This window comes from Diceros bicornis, chromosome 6 (genome assembly GCF_020826845.1).
Source record: "Diceros bicornis minor isolate mBicDic1 chromosome 6, mDicBic1.mat.cur, whole genome shotgun sequence".
In the NCBI taxonomy this organism is placed as follows: domain Eukaryota; kingdom Metazoa; phylum Chordata; class Mammalia; order Perissodactyla; family Rhinocerotidae; genus Diceros; species Diceros bicornis.
The window spans coordinates 37,094,692-37,106,731 of NC_080745.1; the positions used below are offsets into that span (position 1 = coordinate 37,094,692).

General features: G+C 37.3%; 1 protein-coding gene across 4 annotated transcripts in view; it reads right to left on the reverse strand.

Moving 5' to 3' along the window:
- The window catches only part of DDX50 (DExD-box helicase 50), a 41,934-nt gene that overhangs the window by 17,416 nt on the left and 12,478 nt on the right, over positions 1-12,040 (reverse strand). For 3 of the 4 annotated variants that reach the window (XM_058543305.1, XM_058543307.1, XM_058543308.1), the window contains 2 exons: positions 8,245-8,394; positions 898-1,059 (listed from right to left, as the gene is read on the reverse strand). In XM_058543305.1, the coding sequence (XP_058399288.1) occupies positions 898-1,059; positions 8,245-8,394 (312 nt within the window). The remainder of the gene's footprint in view (positions 1-897; positions 1,060-8,244; positions 8,395-12,040) is intronic. The other variant, XM_058543306.1, reaches the window with a different exon arrangement.

Sequence of the window (12,040 nt, forward strand, 5' to 3'; positions counted from 1 at the left end):
ATGGCCATCATCAAAAAGACAAGAGATTACAAATGGTGGCGTGGATGTGGAGAAAATGGAACTCTTGTGCACTGTTGTGGGATTTTAAATTGGTACAGCCACTATGGAAAACAGTATGGAAGATCCTCAAAAATTTAAAAATAGAACTACCATATGATCCAGCAATTCCACTTTAGGGAATATAGCCAAAGGAGACAAAAACACTAACTTTAAAAGATATCTGCACCCCCATATTCATAGCAGCATTATTTACAATAGCCAAGACATGGAAACAACCTAAGTATCCATCAAGGGATGAATGGATAAACAAGTTGTGTTGTGTATATATATATATACACAATGAAATATTATTCAGCCATAAAAAACAAGAAAATCCTACAATTTGTGACAGCATGGATAGACCTGGAAGGCATTATGCTAAGGAAAATAAGTCAGACAGAGAAAGATAAATCCTGTATGACCTCACTTATATGTGGAATCTAAAAAAAAACTAAACTCATAGAAACAGACATCAGACGTATGGTTACTAGAGGCGGAGGGTAGCGGGAGGGGGAATCGGAGGAAGGTGGTCAAAAGATATAAACTTCCAGTTATAAGATAAATAAGTACTAGGGATGTAATGTACAACATGATGACAATAGCTAACACTACTTTACAATATATAGGAAAGTTGTTAGGAGAGTAAATCCTACAAGTTCTCATCACAAGGAGAAAATTTTTTTTTCTTTTCTTCCTTTTTTTTTTAGTGTGTCTATATGAGAAGACGGATGTTAGTTGAACCTACTGTGGTAATCATTTCACAATATATGTAAATCAAACCATCTGTATGCCTTAAACTTATACAGTGACGTATGTCAATTATTTTTCAATAAAACTGGAAAAAACCTCATTTCCTACCTGTGGAGGAGAACTTTGAATCACCAGGTCAACCTCAGGAATGTCCAAACCACGGGCAGCCACATTGGTAGCCACCAAAACTTTAAAACTACCTTCTCTGAAGCCTTTCAGCGTAATTTCTCTTTGTGACTGTGCAATGTCCCCATGTAAACACTGGGCATTCTATTTGAAAAAGGGGAAAGGTAAGTGTCCAGCTCATAATTGCAATTGATATAGCACCCTAACACCATACAGTCTGTGATCTTTTTTTGTTGGTTTTTAATCTTATTTTTTGATAATTATAATAATGCATGCTTATTGTTTAAAAAAATCAAACATTACAGAGAATATTAAACATAAAATGTAAAAGCTTCCCTTAATATCAGCCTCCTAATAATTCACTGCTAAAATTTGGTGAATATTCCTCCAGATATTTTTTTACTACACATACACACACTATTCACATGTACTAGCATATACTATAATTTTATGTATTTACTTATAAAAATGCGATCATACTATATATGTACTGTTTTGCCATCTGCTTTATAAATTTATTATATCTTAGCCATTTTTCCACATCTATAGATATAACTCTATTTAATTTTTTAAAACCATATATGATTTCTTCATATGGATGCAGTATCATTAATTTTAGTAATATCCTACTGATAAACATTTGGCTCATATCCAAATTTTCACCTCTAGAAACTATGCTACAATGAATAACCATGTACTTAGATCTCTGAACCCTCAGTATATGTATATTTCAGTAGGATAAATATATAGACGTTGAATTTCTGGCTCAAAAATTATGAACAGTTAACATTTTAATAGCTATGCAAAACTGTATTGTAAAAAGAGGTTGAACCCTCTTTTTACATTTACTCTTCAACATTTTATGAGTTTATTTCATCTTACTCCACCTACCTTGTATATTATATATCATTACAATTCTTGTGAATCTAATAGGCAAAAACAATTTCCCAATGTTCTTTTAATTTACATTTCTGTAATTTTTAGTGAAGTTTACCTATTTATACTGGGCTGATCTTCCCTTTGTGCTGAAAATAATTTTCCTAGTATTATACATAAATTTCCCAGTATTCCTAGCCACTATTAAAATTAAAAAGTTCATAAAAATGATTTAACCCCCACAGTATCTAAACTGTAGTATTCAAGCCTAATGCATTCACGAGTGAATTCACTGAGCACTTGCTATGCACCAGGCACTCCGTCGGGTTCTGGAATAATCATAAAGAAACAGCCCTGGGACAGACAAGTTGACAGGCATCTTCGATACCGTATGATATGTGCGATAACAAGGTGCAGGATGCTATAGGAACACCTAAGAGGGAAACCCAACACAATCTTGTTTGAGGGGAAGGAGGCACTGAAGCTGAGACCTGACAGATAATAAGGAACTAGAAGTCAGGTAAAAGGAGGAGCAGGAGGCTAGGGAGCTCTGGGCAGAAGCAATATCCCACATAAATAGCGTGTCTAGAGAACTACAAATATTTGAGTATTGCTGAAGCACAGAGTGAAAAGGGGAAGTGGTGAGAGATGAGGCTGGCAAGGAATATGAATTTTATCCTGAGGACAATATGGAACAATGGAATGATTATAAGCAGAAGATTATCATGAACATATTTGCATTGTAGAAGGAACACTGCGGGTGGCTACAATGTATAGAATGTATTAGAAAAGGGCAAGGCAAAAGCTAGGGAGACCCAGGTGGCAGGCTGTTATAGAAATTCAGAAGAGATATCAGTGGCTTCACCAAGGTGGTATCAATAACTATTCATTCAACCAATATTTAGTAATCTACAACATGTCAGGTACTAGGGATAAAATGGCAAACAAAAATAAGACTGCCTTTGTCCTCATGGTCTTTATACTCCGGTCAGGGAGATGGGCATTTATGAAATAATTAGGCATGCAAATCAATTTAGCCAACAAGTGTAATGGATGATGCACGGGTCTAAGAGGCAAAGGGCATTTATAAGAAGACAACCTGACCCAGTTTGGGGCAAGAAAAGAACTTCCTGAAAAGTGATGCTCTGGACTGATATCTGAAGGATGAGTAGGAGTTGCTAGGTAAGGCAGACTATACGTTCAAGAGCCTTGTGGTGAGAGGAAACATGGCATGTATGGAGAGAATGCAGAAATGAGAAGAAAGTATAATGATAAGTTGAGGCTGGAAAGGTAAGTAGGAGCTAGGCCATAAATGAATTCAAAAACTATCAGCAGATGAAACTGGAAGGACTTGGGAGTGGAAATGAGGTATAAGGGAAAGAAACGTATCATACATGATTCCCAGATTCTGAGCTTCTGCAATGGCAGTAGGAAAGAAACGGACCACTTTAAACCATGGGAGATAGAACCCAAAAATACTTTGTAGTTAACTGGATGGCAAATGGTAAGGAAGAAAAGTCAAGGACAATATGTAGATTTCTGGCTTAGGCTATGGATAGATGTATCATTCAACAATATGGAATGTTGGAGACAGAGCAGGTATTAGAGTGTAGAAGAGAATGAATTCAATTTTAGGTACACAATAGGTTGAGGTGTCTGTGGCCAGTAGGGTAGACACAGGTCTTGATTCTGGAGGCAGAGCTAACCCGGAAAGAGATTTGGATATCATCAGCATATATACAATCACCGGAGCCACAGGAGTGATTAGATATACGTATCTATATACAGAGCTAAACTATATTTCTGCACTTATTGACTGCTTGCTATAAGAAAACCATTGTACCAGGGCCAGCCTGGCGGCGTAGTGGTTAAGTTCGCACGCTCTACTTCGGCAGCCTGGGGTTCACAGGTTCAGATCCCAGGTGCAGACCTATGCACCGCTTATCAAGCCATGCTGTGGCAGGTGTCCCACATATAAAGTAGAAGAAGATGGGCACAATGTTAGCCCAGGGCCAATCTTCCTCAGCAAAAAGAGGAAGACTGGCAACAGATGTTAGCTCAGGGCTAATCTTCCTCACAAAAAAAAAAAAAAGAAAGAAACGCATTGTACTAAATGCTTTAAATAAATGATTTCACTTAAATCTTAAAAGTGTAAAAAATTTATTTTCAATACTACTTTTTTTCTGTGAGGAAGATCAGCCCTGTGCTAACATCTGCCAATCCTCCTCTTTTTTTGCTAAAGAAGACTGGTCCTGGGCTAACCTCCATGCCCCTCTTCCTCCACTTTATATGGGATGCCGCCACAGCATGGCTTGCCAAGCAGTGCGATGGTGTGCACCTGGGATCCAAACCGGCGAACCCCGGGCCACCGCAGTGGAGCACGCACACTTAACCGCTTGCACCACCAGGCCGGCCCCTCAATACTACTTTTTAAAAAGGAAACATGGGCACTAAAATATGAAGTGACTTGCTTAAGGTTACATAGCTAGTAAGTAAGACAACTGGGATTTAAACTCTGATCTGTCTGACTCCAAAATCTGTGCTATTAATCACTATGCTCAGGAAGAATATGTTGAATGAGAAGAAATAAGTACAGAGATTAGAACTGTGAGAAATGCCAATATTTAAAGTACAAGTAAGAATACAAAAAGACCTCAACAAAACCAGGAAAGGTTAGCCAGAGGAAAAGGAAGAAAACCTGTGTGATATCATGGAACCCAAGTTAAGAGAAATGTTTCAAGAAAGGAAACATTATAATATATATATTTTTTAAGTTATAAACAAACATACTTTAAATACGTTGGACAGTATTTCATAGTGAATTTTTCAAATTCATTTTTTAAAAATTTGACACAGCACAGATTTTTTACTTGATAATTAGTCCTAAGAAGGACATAATACATTCATGATACCAGTGACAGTGTCCAGGTCGCCAACTTATGAATAAATTATTTTCCAAAAGTTTGTGTGTGTGTGTGTGTGTGTGTAATTGTTTAGAATTAAGAAGGCATTTTTCTGATAAAACCTACCTTAAGGAAAAAATTCAATTAAATCAAAATTTAAAAATAAAAATAGGGCTGGGCCGTGGCTTAGCAGTTAAGTGCGCACTCCGCTACTGGCGGCCTGGGTTCGGATCCCAGGTGCGCACCGACGCACCGCTTCTCTGGCCATGCTGAGGCCGAGTCCCACATACAGCAACTAGAAGGATGTGCAGCTATGACATACAACTATCTACTGGGGCTTTGGGGGGAAAAATAAATAAATAAAGTTTAAAAATAAATAAATAAATAAATAAAAATAAAAATAAACTAACCATTAAAGTTCCCTGGTTAGTCCATAAAATCCCCTATCGCCCATAACGATACGCTACTACTGCTTTTTACCTAAATAGCAGTCACCAGCAGAGGAGAAATTACATGACTCCCAACCATAGAAACTGATTTCATCCACTAAGAGAATTCTCACCCAGCCTTCGCAGCAAGGCAACTCCTCCCTACAAAATAAAACAATAGCTTCTGCAAGACAGCTGCTGCTGAGTGTTCCAAAGCAATGACAGGAGAGGTAAATCAACTGCCCTCCAACACTCTTTCACTATTTAGCCTCCAATTGTTTATACTGGGTACAAAGCTAAAGCTACACAATTAGTTAAAACGACACTGGGGAAGATGGTGACAGCATAGTTTTTGAATCTCCAGTTCTCACGTAAAAACAAACAGAGCAACTAGGATAACAAAATTAAATGACAAAACTAAGTGATAAGGCATTTTCATGATTTCTAAAACATGAACAGGTAGGGACAAGACCTGTATGTATAGGGGGGATTTTTCTAGTCCTAAGAGCAGATACTCCCTGGAAAGCATAATGGGCCAATTTGAGAACAGCAACTGAAACGGGGGGGAGTTTCTGCACATTCAAGGGTGATTGTGAGGAGCCACAGGTAAGGTCTGAAAGAGGCTGGAGAAGCCTGAGCCCTACATGAACTTTCAAAATTAACAAGCCAATGCTCCCTTGCCAGGACAAAGCCCCACGCTGACAACAAACTGTTGGACCTAGAATCCAAACTGAGGATGCCAGAGATGACAGAAGCAAAGGAAAGAGAAGATCCAGATAAAAGTGAGGGAAAAAGACAGCCAGAGCTCAGAAAGCAGGAGACCTTTTTTTAAAAGCTTTATTGACATATAATTTACAGACTGTATTCTTAAACACTAACAAAAATAACAGTGAAGCTAGAAAACTATTCTGATCCATGCCTCTCCATGTAAAGTTCAGAAAGATTTACTTCATCTAAAAATAAGCAACAGAAAAGATCATGGTTAAATCCCATAGAAAGTAATGGGGGGAGACGGGGGACAGAATAAGAAGCAGGATAATATCCCTACAAACAATGAAAGAGCTCTAGAAAGGCATGACAAAACAGATGAAAAGTACAGCATTGTATTTCTGAATGAGCTATAAGAAAATTTTTAAATGATATATGACAGAACAAGAAAAATCAGAATGAGAAAAACCAATGGGGTGAAATGACTCAAGAAAGAAGTAGAAATAAAAGATAAAGACTTTTTGCAAATGAAGACTACACTGGAAAGAATACAAGATTGAGTAAGCACAACAGATTGTGCCTTAAAAACGGGAAATTTTGAAAACTGAAATAAAGAAAAAGATGAAAAGGGTTTGAGATAAAGTGACAAAGGAGAGAAGAAAAAAGCCAACACATATATAACAAGAGTCCCTCAAGACAAAAACCAAAGCAGACAAACCAAATATCAAAAAATTATAATTCAAGAAAATTTTGCTGAAATTAAAAAAATACATATTTGAAACCATAAATTGAAAGTGCATACTGTGTACCCAGAAAAAGTGACCAAGAACACCACCAAAATATATTCTAATAAAACTGATTTTTTTTTTTTAAAAAGTCCTTTGCATTCAGGCAAAAGACCAAATCACTCACAAGAAAAAAAAAATATCAGACTGACATCAGACTTTTTACAGTATGCTTTATTCCAAAAACAATGGAAAAATATTTAAGATACTAAAGGAAAGAGAATGTGAACCAAGAATTTTATATTCAGCCAAAACGATTTTCAGGTATAAAGTTACAAACAAGCTATTATCAACAGGCAATACTGTTTCCACGAGCCCTTCCTCAGGAATCTATCAGATAAGTCACAGAAAACAAAAATGACTGCAGAGACACTGACATAAGGACTGATGGTGTTATTACCAATGGACATTAACATCACAAAAAGAGAAAGAACTACACATTATATAGCTCTTGATGGAAGTACACTACCTATAAAAGTTTTACTCTAAACAAACACACACACCTGAATTTTCAGGAAATACAGAAGACAGAGGAACATGTTAAAGGGTATCACAGGAAGGCAATACTCTAGATTATGGAAACATGATTTCTTAAACAACAATAAAAAAACAGATGAAGGAGGAATCCACAAAGTAAAGATATTTAATGAAATCGCACAATGTAATTTGGATCCAGATTCAAGAAAAGAAACTATAAAAGAAAAAACAAAGCATTTATGAGGCAATAGAGAATCTAAACACTAATTGATATTTAAAGATATTAATTACTATTAATTTTTTAAATGTAATAACAATATTCTGGGTTTTTGAAAATAATCCTTTTCTTTTAGAGACACATAGCCAAATATTTATGAACGTATTAATATGTTATCCAGGGCTTGCTTCAAAATAATTCAGGAGCAGGAAGTGTATGGGCATTTTGATGAAACAGATTAATTGTAGTTGGAGAATGAAAACACAGGGGTTTATTACAAGTCACCTTCTGTATATGTTTGAAATCTTCTACTATAAAAAGTTAAAAGAGGGGGCGGCTGGGTGGCGCAAGCAGTTAAGTGCGCACGCTCTGCTGCGGCAGCCCAGGGTTTGCCGGTTTGGATCCCAGGCGCGCACTGATGCACTGCTTCGCAAGCCATGCTGTGGCGGCATCCCATAAAAAGTGGAGGAAGATGGGCAGGGATGTTAGCCCAGGGCCAGTCTTCCTCGGCAAAAAAAAAAAAAAAAGAGGATGATTGGCAGATGTTAGCACAGGGCTGATCTCCTCACAAAAAAAAAAAGAAAAGAAAGTTAAAAGAAAAAAGACACATGGATTTAGTATTCTGATCCATTCATTCAATAAATATTTGGATTCATTTTATAACACACTTCTAAAACATTACCCACTCTTACCCATAGAAACTTATTTTGTTTCAACCTTTGTATTTTGAAGATCACATTTGCAAAGTCTTGAAAAAACTTTTGATGAAAATGCATATAATTCCATCCTGACTTAAGAGATTATGGCTATAACTTCTTTCTGAACTAGACTCAATCTAAGAATGACTATCAAACCTGGCTCACAAAGGATAATGAGCTTTTGTTCAGTGATTCATCCCTATAATCTCAATTAGAGAAAGTATGAAAAAGACTTACCTGTTTTATGTGTGGGTTCATGGCCATTTCAGTTACATTCTTTTTGGTCTCACAGAAAATGATAGCCCTCCCTTCAGACCCACTGTAGACTTGAAGGACATCTCCAATAACTGCTGGCCTCTGAGACCAATGGCACTGGATAGCCAGATGCTTTGAGGAAAGAAAATGTCAAATATGTTTCATTAAAATTATTCAAAAAGATTTCTCTTGTACATTTTTTTCTACCTGTTCAAGAACTGGCCTTCCTAGCAAACAATAAAACAACGATTCTCTCCAACCTCATTTAAAAACAATATACAAATGACCACACATCTATGGACAGCTAATCTTTGACAAAGGAGCCAGCAACATACAACGGAGAAAGGAAAGTCTCTTCAATAAATGGTGTTGGGAAAATTGGACAGCCATGCACAAAAGAATGAAAGTAGACCATTATCTTATACCATACACAAAAACTAACTTAAATAGATTAAAGACTTGAATTTAACACTTGAAACCATAAAACTCCTCGAAGAAAATATTGGCAGTATGCTCTCTGACATTGGTCTTAGCAGTATCCTTTCGAATACCATGTCTACTCAGGCAAGGGAAACAAAAGAATAAATAAACAAATGGGACTACATCAGACTAGAAAGCTTCTGCACAGCAAAGAAAACCATCAACAAAACTAAAAGACAACCCATCAACTGGGAGAAAATATTTGCAAATCATATATCTAATGAGGGGTTAATTTCCAAAATATATAAAGAACTCATACAACTCAACACAAAAAAATGAACAACTCAATCAAAAAATGGGCAGAGGAAATGAGTGGACATTTTTCCAAAGAAGATATACAGATGGCCAATAGGCACATGAAAAGATGTTCAACATCCCTAATAATTACGGAAATGCAAATCAAAACTACAATGAGACGGGGCACCTCCGTGGCCTAGTGGTTAAGTTCAGCTTGCTCTGCTTGGGCGGCCCAGGTTCGGTTCCCGGGAGTTGACCTACACACCACTCATCAGTGGCCATGTTGTGGCACTGACCCACATACAAAAATAGAGGAAGACTGGCAACAGATTTTAGCTCAGGGCGAATCTCCCTTAGCAAAAAAAAAAAAAAAAAAAAACTACAATAAGATATCACCTTACAACCATCAGAATGGGTATAATTAACAAGACAAGAAATAGCAAGCATTGGAGAGGATGCAGAGAAAAGAGAATGCTCATACACTGCTGGTGGAAATGCAAACTGGCGCAGCCACTATGGAAAGCAGTATGGAGATTTCTCAAAAAACTAAAAATGGAAACACCATATGATCCAGCTATTAATAGCACTACTGGGTATTTATCCAAAGAATGTGAAATCAGTAATTCAAAAAGATATATGTAGCCCTATGTTCATCAGAGCATTATTCAAAATAGCCAAGACGTGGAAGCAACCCAAGTGCCCATCAACAGATGAATGATAAAGAAGATGCGGTATACACATAGGATGGAATACTACTCAGCCATAAAAAAAAAAACGAGATCATGCCATTTGCAAAAACATGGATGGACCTTGAGGGTATTATGTTAAGCAAAATAAGTCAGACAGAGAAAGACAAATACTGTATGATTTCACTCCTATGTGGAAGATAAACAAACAAACACATAGATAAGGAGAACAGATTGGTGGTTACCAGAGGTGAAAAGAGTGAGGGGAGGGCAAAGGGGGTGAAGGGGCACATATGTATGGTGACAGATAAAAACGAGACTATTGGTGGTGAACAGGATACAGTCTACACAGAAACTGCAATATAACAATGTACACCTGAAATTTACACAATGTTATAAGCCAATATGACCTCAATAAAATAATTTAAAAAAAAACAATATACCAATGGCCATCAATAGGTGAAAGGATAAACAAACTGTAGTATATTTATACAAGAGAAAACTATTCAGTAATTAAAAGGAACCAACTACTAATACATGCAACAATACGGATGAATCTTAAAACATATACTGGGTGAACGAAGCCTTATAGAAAAAGAGTACACACAGATAATTCCATTTACATGAAGTTCTGGAACAGGCAAAACTAGTCTATGGTGGAAAAAGAATCAGAACAGCGGTTGTCTCTGGATGGGGACTGACTAGCCAGTGGCATGAGGGAACTTTCTGGGATGATGGTAATATCCTATATTTTGATAGTGGTGTGGGTCACACATTTATGAATTTATTAAAACTAAGCAAATGTACACTTAAAATTTTACATTTCATTGTATGTAAATCTTATTTTAAAAACTATAAACATTGGAGCTGGTCCCGTGGCCTAGCGGTTAAGTTCAGAGCACTCCACTTCGGCAGCCCAGTTTCTCAGGTTCAGAGCCGGGGTGCAGACCTACACCACTCATCAGCCATGCTGTGGTGGTGACCCACATATGATATAGAGGAAGACTGGCACAGATGTCAGCTCAGGGCTAATCTTCCTCAAGCAAAAAGAAAAAAAAGGAAGATTGGCAACACATGATAGCTCAGGGCGAATCTTCCTCAACAACAACAAAAAAAGTTAATATTATATGGATGAACCTCAAAAACATCATGCTAAGTGAAAGAAGCCTGACAAAAGGAAGTCACATGTTATATTATTACATTTATATGAACTATCCAGAATAGGTAAATTCATATAGACAGAAAGCAGATTGGTGGTTGCTAGGGGAAGGCGGGAATGCGGAGTAACTGCTTAGGTGTTACAGGGTTTCCTTTTGGGGTGATGAAGTGTTTTGGAAGTAGAAGCAATGGTTGTACAATATCATGAATGTACTAAATGACACTGAATCGTACAATTCAGAAGGGTAAATTTGTTATGTGAATTTCACCACAATAAAAAAATTGTAAATACTGAGCTCCAGTTAAAGATAGGCATGCTAAAATACTTACGAGAAGTATACTGATTTCTGCAATTTGAAATGAATCAAAAAATAAGATAGATATAGGGATGGGTAGATATGTGATAAAACAGAGTAAAATATTAATGGCAGAATCTGGCTGGTGGGTATATGCGTGTTCACTCTAAAATTCTTCCAAATTTTCAGTGTTTGAAAATTTTCATGATAAAATGTTGGGAAAAAACATAATGTACATTTTATTTTATTTTATTTTACTTTTTTTTGTGTGTGTGTGAGGAAGATCAGCCCTGAGCTAATATCCATGCTAATCCTCCTCTTTTTGCTGAGGAAGACCGGCTCTGAGCTAACATCTATTGCCAATCCTCCTCCTTTTTTGTCCCCAAAGCCCCAGTAGATAAGTGTATGTCATAGTTGCACATCCTTCTAGTTGCTGTATGTGGGACGCGGCCTCAGCATGGCCGGAGAAGCGGTGCATCGGTGCACGCCCGGGATCCGAACCCGGGCCACCAGTAGCAGAGCGCACACACTTAACCGCTAAGCCACGGGGCAGGCCCCATAATGTACATTTTAAATCTGTGCATTTTAACATATATCGCAATAAAATTGTTTTTAAAACATAACACATAGTAATTATAGAACACCTAGAAAACAGAGGAAAGCACAAAGAAGAAAACTAAGAATCATTTGTACCACGTACAACAGTTTTGCTTCTTCCCCTACTCTCAAAGAAGAAAAAAGAAAAAAGAACTTGAATCTGAACCAGCCTCACAATCTAACCATCAACTCACAAGAAAATGAAGGCAGGGGCCGGCCTGGTGGCGCAAGCGGTTAAGTGCACGCGCTCCACTGCAGTGGCCCGGGGTTCACCGGTTTGGAACCCAGGCGAGCACTGACGCACTGCTTGTCGAGCCATGCTGT